The 17,208-nt window shown below is 42.1% G+C and overlaps 1 protein-coding gene across 1 annotated transcript; it reads left to right on the forward strand.

Annotated features, from left to right (window-relative positions):
- The first annotated feature begins 347 nt into the window (after window positions 1-347).
- On the forward strand, window positions 348-16,157 carry LOC101478468 (macrophage-capping protein). Its single transcript, XM_004571169.6, has 10 exons — window positions 348-482; window positions 3,353-3,435; window positions 10,339-10,532; window positions 12,960-13,114; window positions 13,535-13,693; window positions 13,902-14,051; window positions 14,244-14,330; window positions 14,419-14,551; window positions 15,441-15,532; window positions 15,731-16,157. The coding sequence occupies exons 3-10, from the start codon at window positions 10,340-10,342 to the stop codon at window positions 15,794-15,796; spliced, it is 1,035 nt and encodes a 344-aa protein (XP_004571226.2). The 5' UTR covers window positions 348-482; window positions 3,353-3,435; window position 10,339; the 3' UTR covers window positions 15,797-16,157.
- Window positions 16,158-17,208: the final 1,051 nt, after the last annotated feature.

The following is a 17,208-nucleotide window of genomic DNA, read 5'->3' on the forward strand; positions in this document are numbered from 1 at the left end:
TGTTCAATCTTATTAAAACTTAAAAACTTTACGTTGAAGTTACATTGTAACTGACTTTCAATCAAGAGAGTGAGTTAGAAAACACTCATAAGAAGTGCAACAAAATTCCCATTATGTCAAAAAGTACAAATGGCACAAACAGCTTGGAAGAAGCATAATTATTAATAATAATTGTCACAGCTGTGTTTACCCTGCACTCCCATAGTGGCTGCTGTCGTAAAAAATCAGCCTGCTAATCAATCAAATCAATCTACTCGCCCCTCGTCCTCTTGGGGGCGCTCTCAGCTCGTGGGCTCACCTGCTCACTGAGTTCACCAGTCACTTTGTAGGAAGTGTAAAGTCCTTCAGTGGACATTAGAGCCGTCTGTTAGTGTGCAAACTGCACAGGTAATATGTATAAAATGAAAAGGTGAACATGGTGTTGGTTTGCAGCTGTGACTGACTGAAGCTTTCATCTCAGGAACCACAGCGAGGCGTAGCAGGTAAAACAGCTATAAGGATGAAGGTGTTTAACAGGTATGCAAAAAAATCAAAACAAAAAAGAAAATAGTTTAGTTCAGCTAAACACTGATAATCCCACTTTGACTCAGCTAAAATCAAGTCCTTTAAGTCATAAACCACTTCAAGAACCAGTTTGAAGCTCAGATCATCTCTAATTGGTTTGTTGAACATTACACGTACTTCACTCCGGCAGCTCTGAAGGCTGGTAATAGCAGGATACAACTGCTGAAGCAGCCAGAGGGTCTTTGTGCTGTTCTGGTAGATGTGCTTCTCCTACATGATTTGGTCCGTTGGCTTATATGTTATTGTAAATTTCCACATGTAGCTTTTGCAATGAACCAAAGATAACAGACCTGCAAAATGTCAGATGCTGAAGTTTTAATCTTAAGGACAGGTTTTGTTTTTTTCCACAGACATGTAGTGACAAACGCAAGAATCACAATAGAGTATAACAGAATAAAGTCTGCACACATATACTCTTGAGTGATATTTCATTTAATATGATGTCAGCCGACCCTTTTCCTTTTATAACAAACCCCCGGCACCCTGGAGCTGTGACGTCACCTCTGAATGGGTTTTAGATAGTTAAGCTAGTGCGTCACGCTCATAGCGTCTTTATATTTCTGTTACTGTACAGACAGTTGGAAACCTCTCAGCATGATGCCAGCTAAGCCAACGCGATTTTAGTTTTGTTAGCTAATAAGTGAAATGCGACCAATAAACAGGAGCAGCTACACTGTATACGAGTTTGTTTGTTTTTTCTCACATTAATATTAGCGTTTATTCTGAAGAGTAAACCTCTTCCACCCAACTTAAGGCCGTTAATCTGTGGGTCGGACAAACAGTTTATTGGGAAATGAAAGTTACACCACCTGATAAACTATGATACGCAACCAAATTTGCGCTTAGTAACTAATTCTGTTTTACAGTATTAAGGCACATAGATGAGTTTGTCCTGTAAAGAGGCTCGTGCACCTCTCAAATGGTTGAAATCGTGACAGAGAGCATCTTCAGCATAGTTATCAGCAGCTCTAAGATAAGAGCAGGCCTTACTCCAGAGCATGGACACTGCAATCGTCAATTCATGAACTAAACTATATGGAAACTTTGCTAACTTGTCATTTTGACCAGCAAATAAAATCTTTTTCATTTAATTTGAAGCTATAATTGAACTCATGGAAATTTTTGGATTCCTATTTGCACATTAATTTCTATTTCCTAATATTCTGATTTACTTCATTTTCATGCAACAAAGTGTGACACAGGTGGGAAAACTTGAGTAGGTGAGGTGCTGGAGAAGCTTCCTGCCCACAGGAAGTGCAGATTAAATAATCGTTGACTAATTGAAGAGAAAAAAAATTAGGCAGATTAGTTGACTATAAAAATAATCGTTAGTTACAGCGCTAGTGTTCTGTTGGGTTGGGGTCAGGACTTTGTGCAGGCCAGTCAGATTCCTCCACACCAAATGTGTCTTTATGGACCTTTCTTTGGTGAACTGGTTTGCAGTCTTGTTGGAACAGGAAAGGGCCATCCCCAAACTGTTTCCAGAAACTCTTGAAAAACAACCCCACACCATAATCCCCCCTCCAAATAAGTTTGCATTCAGTGCAATGCAGTCAAACAAGTACCGTTCCCTTGGCAACTGCCAAACCCAGACTTGCCTATTGGCTTGCCAGACAGAGAAGTGTGATTCATCACTGCAGAGAACACGTCTCCACTGAGTCCAGTGACAGCGTGCTGTACACCACTGCATTGATGCCTTGCATTGCGCCTGGTGGTGTAAGGCTTGGATGCAGCTGCTCAGCCTGTGATTTTATGTGGCCTACCACTTCCTGGCTGAGTTGCTGTTGTTCCCAGTCGCTTCCCCTTTGTTGTAATACCAGCTGACTGTGGAATATTTAGTAGCCAGGAAATTTCACGACTGACTTATTGCACAGGTGGCATCCTGTCACGGTACCATGCTGAAATTCACGAGCTCCTGAAAACAACCAATTCTTTCACCATTCTTTGTAGAAGCAGTGTTCACGACTAGGTGCTCGATTTTATACACCTGTGGTCATGGAAGCGATTGGAACAACTGAATTAATTCATTTGGATGGGTGAGCGAACACCGTGGACAGCACGGCGTAGCTTGATTGCGTGAGGTTTAAAGTTCTCCTGAATATTTTATGCATTTCGTTTGATTTAATCGATCCTATGAATTGAAATTCCAGCCATCAATCCTTATCTGAATCAATTTTTTCTAAACTTAAAACATTTGCACTTTATCAATAAGTAGACAGCAAATTAAAAAGTCATCCAGACAGCATGCTGTTCACGCCTCTGTCCAGATAAGAGCTCATTTTATCTGTTGGGAGATCCTTTACCTGTGGAAAGGATGAATCACAGGTTTCCCACTATGTGCATGTAACGCTGTGCAAGCGGGTGGGTGGGTGGCATTCCTTGTGATGAACTGATTAGCTACACAGATGGGCGCGTCCGACTGGGAGAATCCGAGTTTGACTAATTACAGGAAAACTGTTAACTTCTGTGAGTCACAGAGAGGCCGACTGAACTCATATTGTTAAAATGAAGAAGGTTTCATTAAACAACAAGAAAAAAAACTACTATTTTTTTATTTTTTCATTTATTTTTTACACCAAATTTTCACATTTCTGACACAAGAAACAAACTATTATGGATTGAAACCACTTTCAACAGCTGGCTGGTGGATTTGTGAAGCAGCAGTTCTGCCTTCCCTCTGAGTCTTGACTAAATGTAAATTTTGTGGGTTTTTTGAGTCAGAGGGCTGGGCTTAGCTTGCCACAGACTGAGGCAGGAAATATCTTGCCTAACTGTGTGTGTGTTTAAGGTCGTGCTGCTTCTTGCATTGCTGCTCTTCTCTCCACTCCCTGCTCAGACGTGTTTTGTGCCACCGCCAGCTCTCTTCCCAAGGTAAGCCTTATCACGGATTTGTTTTTTTGCTTCCCTCTACAGTTCTTCACTCTGATTTCTTCTTTCTGTTCCCACTTTTCCTTTTCCCTGTACTTTTCCCCTGTCTGCTCAGCACATTCCTGCTCCTGGACAATGAGTCTTCAGTTTCACGTCAGTGGGACTCGCCTCTGTCCATCATTTCATTCAAAGTTTGCCCTTTTTCACTGTAACGCTCTTACAGTTAGCAGCGAGGGAAGCCCCGTGTTTTTCATTTCCTTTCCTTTTACAGCTTTCTAACAATTTCCTTGAGGTTAGGGTAGGTTAGGGTGTGGCACTGAAGTAACTTCCAATCTGTGTCATTACTTTAGACAAGGAAGTAAACTACCCTTGGCTTTAAACCATAGGCAGCGTGCTGTCACATTGAATTAAAATGACACTGTTTCCTTTCTAACCCCTATTTGTTTTTCAGTCCACTCAGTATCTCCATCACTCTGTCTTGATTTCACTCTCATAAACGTAGAGCCCACTGAACCGTACACACACACATACACACACATCCTGTTCACCAGTTGCCAACTAACAGATTGCTCTCAGGTCTCTCCACGCCTGATGCTCTGTGCACCTGCATGTCGTACGCTCTCATATTTCATTGTGTGCCCAACAGCGCATGAATGGCTGATTGGCTCAGTGACCCCAGCAGCCTATCTTTGACCTTGTGTATCCATCTAAGCCCTCCCTGTCGGCTCTCCTCTCCATCTAACCAGGCGCCACTTGATGCTTCAGTGGACAAGGCCAAGAGGGCATCTTTGCGTTTTTACCATTTTAACCCCTCGAGCGACCTCGTTTTCTGCTCCGCAACTCGTCTTTAGTTCGTTTTGCGTTGTTTCTCCGCAGAAGATTGGACTGGATTTTAGAGATTACAGTGCTCAGTTATTATGCTCTGTATTAAATAGACTAGAGGAGAAACTACTGATTTTAAAATACCCCTCATTGTTTTAAAGGCACGTGAAAGATGATTTTGAATGAAACCAATACCCAAATTTGAAAAATAATAGAAACCTAAAATGAAGTAAGAAAGAAATAAAAAGAGAAATAAAAACAGGCCTGTCAGTATTTATACGTTTCATGGAAACTGCAGTAAACAAAAAAGAAGCAGATTTCGGTTTTTGGAAGTTTGATGCCAGGCTTGTAATTTAAAAATGAGCTTAGCTTCAGAGCTAGTTTTGAAAAGTAAAATTGTAGTTCTGAGGTTACTCTCTCTATATTACTATTTACATTGTCATTAAAAAAAAATTAAGCCTAATGCTGTAACTAAAAAATGCCCCTTTCAAGACCTCCTCCTGGGACGATGTTCTTTAAGTTTCATCAGGCTGCGAATGCATGACCCACCTCGTGCAGACTGTTTCATGAAGTCGACTTACTTTTGTGCAAATACTTATTTATATTTTTTAACTTCATTACATTTGGCTTCATTGTTACGAAGTATTTTGGGTGGTTGCAGCTGGGCCACTGCAGCATCTTTATCATTTTCCTTTTCAGCTGTTCTGTTGTAGATTTACTGCTGTGCTTGGATCATTCCCCTCGTGCATGAACCAGATTAGCTTTAGCTGTCAGACAGATGGCCTCACGTCTGACTTTTGCATACTTTGGTATACGGAGGACTTGATGGTCCACGTTCCCCTGGCAGCCCGTCCACACAAGCCATACTTGTTCAGTGTTTTTCTACCGGCATGAACTCTAGCATTTACCATCCTAACTGAGACCTGTAGAGTCTGACATGTAGCTTTTGGGCCTTATCTTGGGGTAGAATTTGCTGCGACGTACGCTCCTGAGCAGATTATGGCATTGTGTTAAGACACCTGAATGCTTCAGATCTCCAAACTGCTCACACTTATCAGCAACTGGCTGCTACTTATCCTCTGAACCTCAGAGGCTGGATACAGAAATGCTTTGCTTAGACCAGCCCTTCACTCCTGTTTTAAAGAGGACAAATGGGGACAAGGGGAAGAGATGCGATAGAGGAGGGGGAAACAGTGGAAAGACGAAGAAGCCAGCAGCTCGCTCTCACTGTAATTATCAGCTTGGTGTTTAGCTTTAGCCAGGAAACCAGGAACCCGACTCTCCCCATCTCCACACACACACAGCGTCCTATCTTCGGGCCTCAGGTAGGCTTTCATCACTCCGGCTTCAGTTACCTCCCACATATAAGCTAACAAGGCCAGGTGAGCTCAAGCACTCCTCCTCGTCAGACCCCTCGATATCTTACAACCTCAAACACACAACACACACTCCAGTGGACACGCAGAATGGACCTGGAGTCAGACAGCATGCCGGAGGTACCAGAGGAGATCATACAGTTAAGTGGACCGGTGCTTTTATTTGTGCCTCCTTACTTACTCTTCGAGCGGCTGTCCAAGCACTGTAACCTTAACCCAGTGGCCTCTGCATGTGCCGCCTTTCTCTGTTTCCCTGCACCCCCTCTACACTACTCAGTATATATGTTCAAATGCTCACTTCACTGCGCTGTTTGCTCGATCGACAGTTTACAAAAATAATGCTGAGTTTTAAAAGCATGTTGACATCCTGTTAGTCTGACCACAGTGCCGATAGTCAGCACTGATAGATGCGCTGTTTTCTGCTGCCAAATGAATTGTTTTAAGACACATAACGCAGTAGCGCTGGGAGCAGCTTCTTACATGTTGGATCATCACTTGACTCTAATCCCTATAATTAAGCTAATTGCTTGTTTCCAGCCTCCCTTTATCTTCCCGTTGCCTCTGTAGCAGCACAGTTAAAACAAAAACTTCTCACTTATATGATGATAGAGCTAAAAGAAAGTGTTAACGTGTAAGTGCTCCACCCGTGCTTCATTTTATAAACAGATGTTTATCTAAATGCCCGTTGGGGCTCACCCTGAATGTGTTATGACACCCATAAGTTTGCCACCTTTTTTTAATTAGTTTTATCGCAAGAAAAAAACAACCCCAGAGCTTCTTGACGTTGTGAAACATTTTTATGATAAGGTTGATGATGAATATGAGAAACTGCAGATATACATCAGCATGCATCAATATGATAAAGATTATATAAAAGCTGGGAAGTCTTTCTTCTCGCTCGTCATCGACACTGAAGTTAATATTTATCAGTATTTATCTTTGACATCTTGAAAGTTAATTTTTGGCCATTTAAATGGTAAATGGCCTGTATTTATATAGCGCCTTACTAGTCCCTAAGGACCCCAAAGCGCTTTACATATCCAGTCATCCACCCATTCACGCACACATTCACACACATTCACACACTGTGTGAATGTGTCTCATCATCAGCTACTGTTTAGCCACTTCCTGTTTATTTTGAGGTCTCTGTTCTGTTTCCCACCCTTTGGTACCACACCTGTGGTCAGTTAGGAATTCAGTCTGCTTAGTATACACCAGTCAGGCATAACCTTATGAACACCTACCTAATATTGTGTTGGTCTCCTTTTGGTGCCAAAACAGCCTTGATCATGGACTCCACTCGACCTCTGAAGTGTGCTGTGGTATCTGGCACCAAGATGTTAGCAACAGATGCTTTAAATTCTGTAAGATGCAAGGTGGGGCCGTCATTGATCAGGTTTGTTTGTCCAGCACGTCCAGCAGATGCTCGACTGGATTGAGATCTGAGGAATTTGGAGGACAAGTCGACACCTCAAGCTCGTTGTGCTCCTCAAACCATTCCTGAACCATTTCTGCTTTGTGGCATTATCCTGCTATTTAGAAAGGAGGAAAGGGAGGGGCAGAAGGTCTAGTCATTTGCACATACTTCAGTGACGTATGGGAAAATCCCCTATATGTCCAGGGCGCTTTCTTTCATTGCTCTGTGGTCCCATTCTGATGCTCACATGCTCTTTGTTGTCGCTTTCGGTGGTGGACAGGGGTCAGCATGGGTATCCTAACTAGTCTGCAGCTATGCAGCGCCCTACACAACAAACAGTTATCCTCTGTGCACTCTCACATCTTTCTATTTAAGCCAGAATTATATTTTTAAACTACAGCAGCTCATCTGTTTGAAATCACCCTGTTACTGGTTCACCATTGTTCCTTTCTTGGATCACTTTTAATAGATACTGACTGCAGAATGAGAACATGCTACAAGATCTGCAGTTTGGAGATGCTCTGACCCAGTCGTCAAGCATCACAGTTTGGCCTTAATCAAACTTGTTGAAATCTTTACACTTGCCCGTTTTTCCTGCTTCTAACACATCTTTGTGGATAAAATGTTCACTTGCTTGATACATCACGCCCACTAACAGGTGCTATGCTGAAGAGGTAATCAATGTTGTCCGTTCACCTGTCAGTGGTCATGATGTTAAGCCTGATCAGCTTTGCACTCGTCAGTTGTCAGGCTGATTCTGTTTATCACCGTTATCAAATATTCCTGACACGATCTCGCGTTTTCTAGTTTTAGCTCATGAGCTCGTGCCATGGCATTGTCATCCATTCATTCCCAATTCACAAGAATCTCTGCTTTTCCTGCGCTGTTGGTCTCATTTTAGTGAAACTTACAGTGATCACATAAGTTTATCCAAATTATACTCAAAGTCACTGTCATTTTACAGCGCCTTTTATATATGTTTTCACAGTATTACCTTCATGCATACTATTTACAGTTTCAGCATTTCAGCCATTCAGCAAAGTCAGTGACACAAGAATCTCAAGGTTCACAGAGTTTGTACAAAATTGTAAAGAAAGAATTTTGAAATGTTGATCATGGAGTCGAGTGGTCCTATTGGTTAACTTCCTCGTTATATGGGTGTGGCCTTCATATCACAAGCTAACTGCAGTAATACAATCAATGCAACAGTGCTGCTGCATGCTCATAATTGTATGCTTTTTATATCAATGGTTACTACTACTACTACTTTCACAATACTCTGACCCAAAGTCCTTTCATTTGGTGGTGAATGAGATTAATTTGTCCAGATTATCACTGTTTCCAAGCCACCCTAACTTCTCAATAGATTCTAACTCTCACTAGTTTGTGTTGCACAGCCAATGACAAAACTTTGTGTATTTCACAAATTAACTGTGGTCGATCGTCGACCTGACAAGCTATGACGTCGCCGACCTTCAAGTTCCCGTTATTGTTTTCTCTGTTCCTCATCCATTGTTGGCTTTTTAAGGACATTCCTGTGCGTTCTTGGCATATTTTATCAACCTTACCTTCTGCTTTTGACTCCTGCTTCGATTAAAACCTGGGTTTTGGCTTCTTTGTCCTTTTCCTGTGAGTCATTGCAAAATTAATTCCAAATAATTTTGTTTACAGTTCCTTTATATAGTTTTGTGCTGCTTTTAGCAGCTGGCAAGGGTATTCCTCAAGTCATCACTCCAACAAAGTCAACTTCAGCATGGTCTGTCTTCATCCAGAAGATCTTGCTGAAAACTGTAGAGCAAGGAAGCTGGCCATCACTTAAGTTACAGTTTCTGTTTTTCTGTTTAAACAACATAATTCTTGTTGCGTGAAAGTTCACTAACCTAAAGAAATGGCCACCGTCCCAGAGCTTTCAAAATATCTCTTGGTCTTTTTCAGTAGATAAAGATTGCTGACTTAATCACCCTTACCTTACAAAAGAGCAAACCTTCACTCGCATGATCCAATGAGTCGCCGCCCCGGCCAAGGACAACTCAGATGTGCTTGAAAGCTCCCAAAAAAAAAGACACTTCAAGCCTTTCCAGTGTGATCTATTGCCTTTTTATTTCTTTGTAACAAAATAAAACTTAAATACTTGTCCTATTAACCAATATATACATAATAGTTTGGTTAATAGGGCAAGTATGTAGTAGTATGTTGGCAATAAACTAGGGACCTGTCCAGGGTGTTCCCCGCTCGCCACTCTATGGCATTTCAAATAGGCTCCAGCACCCTCACCACTGTGACCTGGACAACACTGAACAAGCATATAAAAACCGACTGATGGTCAGAAATGAACAGTACACATATCATGAAGGGGACAAACGCCATCCTTATCTCCATTTTCCACTTGTCCAATTCTGGGTCGTGTGTTGCTGAAGCCCTAATAAGTACAAGCAATAAAAAATATGATTGCAAGTTTCCACAATTTAGATGCAATGTAAAAATACAGTCAGGCACAGTGAGAGATAATGACATGAAAGGTGGTGACGTTGGTGATCTGATCCCCCTACAAAGCTAACCGTCTGCTCTCGTGCAAAGAGACAAACCAGAAAAACCAACCAAAGACAGGAAGACGTGGGCGTATGGTTGGATGACGCACTTGTTTGTGTACTACAAAAAAAACACCAATTTTTCGTTGCTAATGAAAAACAAGAGGGGCACGATTACGCGAGTCCACCCTGGCCTCATTCCTACCTGCGACACCAACTGTTTTTGTGCAGTGGCGCTACGGCTGCATTGGTGTCGTGTTGCATAAAAGTCATGTAATGTAGCTTGTGGTCCTTAGGCAGCAACACAACCCACACTTTGTGTCTACTTGAGGTATAATTACATTCATCACAGTGTCTCCAGCCTCTGTTCTGTTGCCTTAGAACGATTGCGGTAAGAGCGAATCAAACAACCTCCAGCTACATTCAGAAGTGTACCTTCTCCTTGAGTGTGGAGAGGAGTGTCAGTTTAGTGAGAATTTAGGCACCTTTCAGGAGTAGACAAGAAAGGTCACGTAAATCCGCTCCGTTTAGATACACTGTGGCTTCAACTTCCTCTTTTACTTCTACTTACTCCAGCCAAATCCGTGCACGCGCTCCCATGTAGAACAAGTTACACAACACTGTTTTGCCACTTCCTGTTTCTTCTTCCTTCTTTAAGGGATGTGACTCAGATGTCCTCCATGGATAAGCTTCTCATGTGCTCCCTACTCTTTATTTGTTTTTTCTTCTAACATCTTTTTACTTTGTTCTTTTCTCCATGTAGTATGCTCCCCTTGAAGCCAGTGCCAGGTCAGTTCAGCCCAGAGGTCCGGCAGCAGGGCCTGTGGGTATGGAGAGTAGAAAAGATGAAGGCGGTGCCACTAGATTCCTCTGAGGTGGGAGCTTTCTTCAATGGAGACTCCTATTTGGTGCTGGATAACCGCGGGGAGGAGGGAGCTGACCTCCACATGTGGATAGGTAAGAGACTGAAGACGCATCTGGCTTATGCAACATGCTACCCGATGCAAATCAAACACAAACTAGTCTTGACTTTACTTGGAGAAAAACAATGGAAGAGTATCTGATTTCATTTTACTCCACCCAGTAAAAGAGCTAAGCATTGTCTGGCGCTCGCTACACACATAACCCTGGCTGAAAGGCTAGTAGCCACCCCGCTGATGGTGATGACACACGAGACACTCTGCTGCCCTGATGCATCATTGTGTGTCGAGAGAAGCTGGATGAAGAGGGATGATGAGGGAATGAGTCCAGAGGGAAGCATTAAAAATACAGGAGCACTGTTATAGTACTCAAATGTGGCTGTTGTTTCCAGCATGTATCTGGTGCTTTGGTAACACTAAGCTGATTGTCACAACTTGGAGAGCCCTCTCTTCGCTCTAACATGCACCTCTGTTAATCCTCCCTCCTCCTCTTCTTGATGGACCGGCGGTGTCTTTGTATGTCCACCGTTTGTTTAGTTCAGCTTTTTTTAATCAGTCGTACCAGCGCCTGATTAGAGAGTATAACCTTTTGGGGGTTTTTATAATAGGTACAATTTACAGATTTCCACTAAATATGTTGGATACAGGTAAATAATAAAGCTGCTATTTGAAAAGAGGATATTGATGCGAAGCAGTGTGTGAAACGCTAAGCAAACCTTTAGTGCTTCCACATAAACAAAGAGGGTAAGTAGCAGCCAGGTGCTGATATTCAAATGCACTTGATTAACTGATCAGACCTGGCACTCAGGTCTGTGTTAACATGATGCCAAAGAGAAAAGATGTCAGAAGTGGTCTTGGAGAAGCAACTGTTGTTGCCCATCAAGGAAGAGTTATAAAGGCATTCCAGTCTACAGTGAGAAAGATTATTTAGATTCAACTGGAAACAAGTTCAGAGAAATTACAAGCAAGATCATCACAAACACCTCATACCAACTGTGAAGCTCAGTGGTTGAGGGGTGATGATTTGGGTTTGTTTTGCAGCCACAGGAACTGGGCAACGTGCAGTCATTGAGTCACACATGAACTCCTCTGTGTACTAAAGTATTCTAGAGTCAAACTTAAGGCCGTCTGTCTGACAGCTAAAGCACGACTGAAACTGGGTCATGCAACAGGACAATGATGCCAAGCACAGCAGCAAACCTACAGCAAAATGGTTGGAAAACAAAAGAATTAAGGTGCTGCAAGGCAAACCTCAACCTTATTTTAATGCTTTTGAGCGCCCTCAATGAAATGAAGCAATGCTGCAAATAAGAATGGAAACAATGTGAGGCACTGATAGTCATACAGAAACCATTACTTCAAGTTACTGTTGCTAAAGGTGGGTCGACAAACTACCCAATCTTTGGGTGGATTAAGTTTTTCACACACTGCTTCTACACTTTGGCTCAGTTTTTGTTAAATAAATAATGACACAGTCTAATGAGTAATGTGTTGTTGCACATCTGAAGTTGTATTGACATTATTTGAAGACCTGGTAAGAAACTCGTGGTTTTTTTTCCTCCTTCTTTTTTATTATGTCCTGTATGTTAAAGTGTAATTCTGCAGAAGAAGAGGCAGACTGTGGCTTTCTTGAAAACTCCTCGTGCTTATTTGTCACAGGAAACCAGAGACAACAAAATAAATTCACACTGTTCCAGCTATTTTTGGAAGAACCATTTTAGATTATAGATTTATTTCCTTTAATTAAAGCTGTTTGGCCAGCCCACAGTTGTTCCTGACCCCTGTTTAAGTATTAATACTTAGTTTTACTGGTGAAGTTAAAATTAGCTTCAGTCTAGAGTAGGAGTAAAGGTTTAGGAGCAATCAGTCTTATGTAAGCAGTACAAGAAATAAGACAATGTGCAGAGAAGCAAGAAAGCAAATATGCAGTGTGTAATATTTAGATATGTTAAGAAGCCTGATTGGCCTGGTGGTACAAACTGTCTGTAAGTCTGGTAGCACATGTAGCAGTACTCATATGTTATTTGCAGAGCTAACAGTGCTTTGTGGCCGTAGGGCTAGATGATGCACTAGAGGTCCACAGATAACCTGAATGTCCAGGAAAATGTGTGGCACCACTCTCTGTAGGCTAATTTCTGCACCGTCTCCTAGCTTTAGTATAATGAGAGGTCAGCTTCAACTCTGACATCACAAAATACAGAAGTAAATACGTTTTGAATTTGTAGGAGTTCAAATTATAATCAGAAAGTGACTCAAGTAGTCGAAGCAGCTCCTACTGGATGCACTGAGGCGGCTTTATCATCACAAACTTCACCTCAGCTGGTCGAACGTATTAATATCTTACTGAATGCTTTGGGAAATCTGCCATAAAGTTCTCACATCCCCAATCCTTTATAAATAAACTGAGTTTTTGTACAGGAAGAACATGCTTTTCAGTGACCTGTGCTCCACCCCCCTGTTCCAGGTGAAAAATCGTCTCGAGATGAGCAGGTAGCTTGTGCCATGCTGGCCACCCAGCTGGATAATTTTCTGGGTGGAGACCCCATTCAGCACAGGCACGTTCAGGGCTTCGAGACTCCGGAGTTCATGGAGCTCTTCCCCCGAGGGGTCAGCTACAAGGTGAGCAGGTGGTGCTGGAAACAGCGACGTGTTTGGATGCCTAAAACTGAAAATACCTGTAACTTTATTACCACAGCATACCTGTGCTGCACTGAACTGTGCACTGCCATTTAAAACCAGCAACAGCAAGCTTTAAAATACAATATTCTGTACCGTATGACTTTTTAATTTTATTATTTTATTTTTAGGAGATTGAGGTGGTCAGGTCTGTGTAGATTTGGCCACCTCAGGTACATCCTTGGTTACATAAATAACAGATTTTATCATTTTAGAGCTTCTTGTGGCTTCTTTACAGGTAGCAATCTGAGCTTGTTAAAATGAATCAAATCGCTCGTCCAAAAAGTCAACTGTCGTAAAACGTTAAAAAAATAAACTACCATGAAAGTTCAGTCCAAGTGATGATTCTGCTTCTCCTCACAGGAGGGTGGTGTGGAGTCAGGTTTCAGGAGAGCTCAGGGCTCTGGCACCGTGCAGAGGTTGTACCAGATCAAAGGAAAGCGCAACATCCGTGCCAAAGAGGTGGAGCTGTCCTGGAAGAGCTTCAACAAGGGAGACTGCTTCATCCTCGATCTCGGAACGGTGAGATAATCTATCAAAAGGAGGACATGCCGGGGAGAGGTGCAGCCAAACGCCACCGAATCATTTGCTCTTCTAAAATGTGTCAGAGCTATACACTAACGCGCTACACAATAACCAGTTTGTTTCGCTTTTTTACTGCAACCTGCAAATAAAATAAAGTGCCACTTTTACCACGTTGTGCTGATCTAATGTTGATAATTGTACCCAGACGATTGTGTCCTGGACCGGCTCGCAAGCCAACATCTTCGAGAGGCAAAAGGTGCGCGAGATCGCCACGCTGATCCGCGACATAGACCGACACGGTAAAGCCCGCATTGTGGATGCAAACGAGGGGGAAGAGCCGGAGGAAATGATCAGAGTAAATAAGTTTTCCTGATTTGTCATCCGATTGTTTTATTCAGGAAGGATGGGGTTTTTTTTCCATTTCCAAGTCAATAATTACATTAAAAAAAAAATCTATTTGTTTTGGTTTTTGGGTTGTTGTTTTTTTTTTTTAAAAAAAAAGTTTCTCTTTGTAGTCCTCATAAGATGTTTTTGTGCTGCTGTGCAGGTCCTAGGACAGACTCCGACTTTGCCAGAGAGCACGCCAGAAGAGGACAGCAAAGCAGACGCCTCCAACATAGCCTCCCTCTACAAGGTAAGCTCTATATGCAGAACTATATGCACAAGGTTGACGTTTTAAAACCACCTTTTCCATCACTGTTCACTGTATGCTCACTCATCAGGTGTCTGATGCCACCGGTTCCATGACAACAACTAAAGTGTCCGATAAGAGCCCGTTTCTCCAGGAGCTGCTGATTCGTGACGACTGCTTCATCCTGGACAACGGCTCCAACGGAAAGATCTTCGTCTGGAAAGGTGAGGAGCTGCTACTCAAACTCCAAGCGGCAAACTCGCCACCTCCTCAAATTTGATATCTGATGAAATGAAATTGTAATGAACGCAGTCAGAAATAATGATTGGCAGTTTCACGAGGACGTGAGTCTGAGGACCTGCTTACATGTGATCGGAGTAAGGGTTTCTTAAAGAGCTACAGCGGGGTTTCTACAGCTTCACACTGTCATCTCTGAACTGATCAGACAACACACCAAACGCAAATAAACATCATAGAAACATGCACTCACCCAACATCTCATCAGGTGCACCTAATCGGTGAATCGCATGACAGCAACTCAGTGCATTTAGGGGTGTAAAGATGATCAAAGCTACTTGCTAAAGTTCAAAGTGAGCAGAAGAGCATCTCTGAACACACAGCAAACGGCAAAAAAACTCGTTAAAAAACTGAAGCCCCAAATTTCTGCCACAACTATAGTGAGAGCAGCTCCAAGGTTGATTTTAAAAAACTGTCAGAGCGATAAAGTAGCTATTAAGGTCACCAAGTTGGCTGATGCATGTGAAAATCAGACTGTATTAACTGACCTCTTTCACATTAACTATTATAGCTCATAAAATAATAAATGCAATCAAAACCTTATTAAAGTCATTAAACACCCGTGTTTCTGTACGATTTTACTTTAGAAAAGGGCTGCTGTGGTGTAAAAGCACCACGAGCTGTTTGCTGCTTCGTATCTGGGTCAGTATTTTTTGTAAATGTGCTCAGGGACCTTTTGTTCAACAATTTGTTCATCGTGGTAGCTTGTAGCAGGGACACCACGCCTGATATCGAAAGTTACCCTGAAAGTTACTCTGTGTGCGAAAAAGCTCTCAAACAGAGCTGCTAATTAACATTAGCTCGTTTAATCATCAGGTAACGGAGCCAACGATGAGGAGAAGGACATGGCCCTGCAGATGGCGGACAAATTCATCGAACAAATGAATTACCCTCACATGAAAACACAGGTACGGCTGCTAAAAGCTGCTCATGTTAAACACCGCAAACCAGTCAAGCGTCTTTCTTTACTGTAGACAGGAAAGCTCGTACAACCTCTTTGTTTCTATTTTTACAGCCACAGATCTGACGTGTGAGTTTATGATGTCAACTGCAAGGTCTTTTATATAAGCAGTAAGCAGTAAAGTTTTATGTGCGTTGCACTACAGGTGGAAATCCTGCCACAGGGAAAGGAGACCATCATCTTCAAGCAGTTCTTCAAAAACTGGAACTGAGCCTTTCGCTGGGAATCCTGCACATGGAGACGAGGCTGCGCATCTTGAGAGAGCACCTGTTACAAAATGCATCGTTTTGTTTTTTTAAAGATACATATATACTGACTTGTATGTACATACTTGTAAGGCTGACAGTAAGCTGCCTCTTGCCTTGTACTTCGGTAGAATCAGAGATGGGATGCCACTTTTATAAAAAAAAAAAAAGTTCCTTGTAGCAACAGAGAAAGGATATAAGGAGAAATATTAGATATAACTCAAGTAAATGAGATGTGCTTTTTTTTTTTTTTTTTACATTGGTTCAATGGTGTCCCAGCTTTGCCTGCATTTCAAAAATAAATGTAAAACTGTGGTTTATACAGGAGGAAGTTGTGCTGATTTTTTTTTTTTTTTTACCCCCCCCCAGTCATCATGTGGAGAAATTATCTGATGCTTATCAGTCACGTCTCCACCCACAACTGTGGACTTTATATAACCTTTATTCTAAACTATGCCCTTACTGCTGCCACGGCTGCACAAATATTACACCCGACTGTATAATAACACACTATTAATAATTAACTATAGACCACAATAATTGGCGATTAAACAATCTGGCATTATTAAGTCGGTCACAGGGGGCATTGCATTTACTGCTGAGTAATATGTGGCATACTTTTACATAAAGGACTTTTTGAAAGGACAGTTATATATACTGTTTTACCTTTTGCCTGTTCGGCTTCAGCTGCAGGGAAATCAAATTTGTATTTTTGCACAAACACGACGTCGAGATTATTTTCACGCAACTATTAAAAAGGGGGTGAAGAGGAAACCCTAAATAATCTGAGAGGACAATATTATCAGGCCTTCATTATTCCATGTCCGTGACTTGGAGTATTCACAATAAACCAGCTGTGGGACTAAAAAATGCCAGTAATTGTTTCCTTCACTCACTTCCAAAAATGCTGTCATCATTCCTCTTTGACCAGTCCCTGTGTGGTTCCATGACCTATTTCCTACTTAGATTAACATGCCCTGGCATTTTCTCTTAATGGCTACCTGGCATAGCACAAAGGTCATTGCTTCTTTAATAATCAGCAGGCGCGTTGAAACAGACCCAAAGAATCTCCCACCTCCAGATGTCTCTCAGAGGGGATCAGCCTCTGATGCTGATGTTTATTCTGCTATAACCAAAAACCTTTGGTTTAGTTATTTAACTACAGCTACTAAATGTTACTCAGACAGCTTTCTCATTTGTCTGCTTAGAAGCTACTCTGAGCTCTGTGTGGCCTCCCAGGCTATCACACGTCTTGTTCTCAGAGTGATTTGTGCTGGTCAGCCACTCTCAGGGAAGGACCAGGTATTTTGAATTCCCCTGATTTGTACCCAGTCTTTCTTACTGCAGACTGCTGATGTTCAAACTCATTATAGGAGAT

Source organism: Maylandia zebra, linkage group LG3 (genome assembly GCF_041146795.1).
Source record: "Maylandia zebra isolate NMK-2024a linkage group LG3, Mzebra_GT3a, whole genome shotgun sequence".
Lineage (NCBI taxonomy): Eukaryota > Metazoa > Chordata > Actinopteri > Cichliformes > Cichlidae > Maylandia > Maylandia zebra.

Excerpts from the sequence above, each read along its gene's own strand:
- LOC101478468 (XM_004571169.6), top strand. The coding sequence starts at position 10,340 with ATGCTCCCCTTGAAGCCAGTGCCAGGTCAGTTCAGCCCAGAGGTCCGG. Across the intron at positions 13,115-13,534 it reads CCCGAGGGGTCAGCTACAAG|GAGGGTGGTGTGGAGTCAGG; the intron begins GTGAGCAGGTGG and ends TTCTCCTCACAG. Across the intron at positions 13,694-13,901 it reads TCATCCTCGATCTCGGAACG|ACGATTGTGTCCTGGACCGG; the intron begins GTGAGATAATCT and ends AATTGTACCCAG.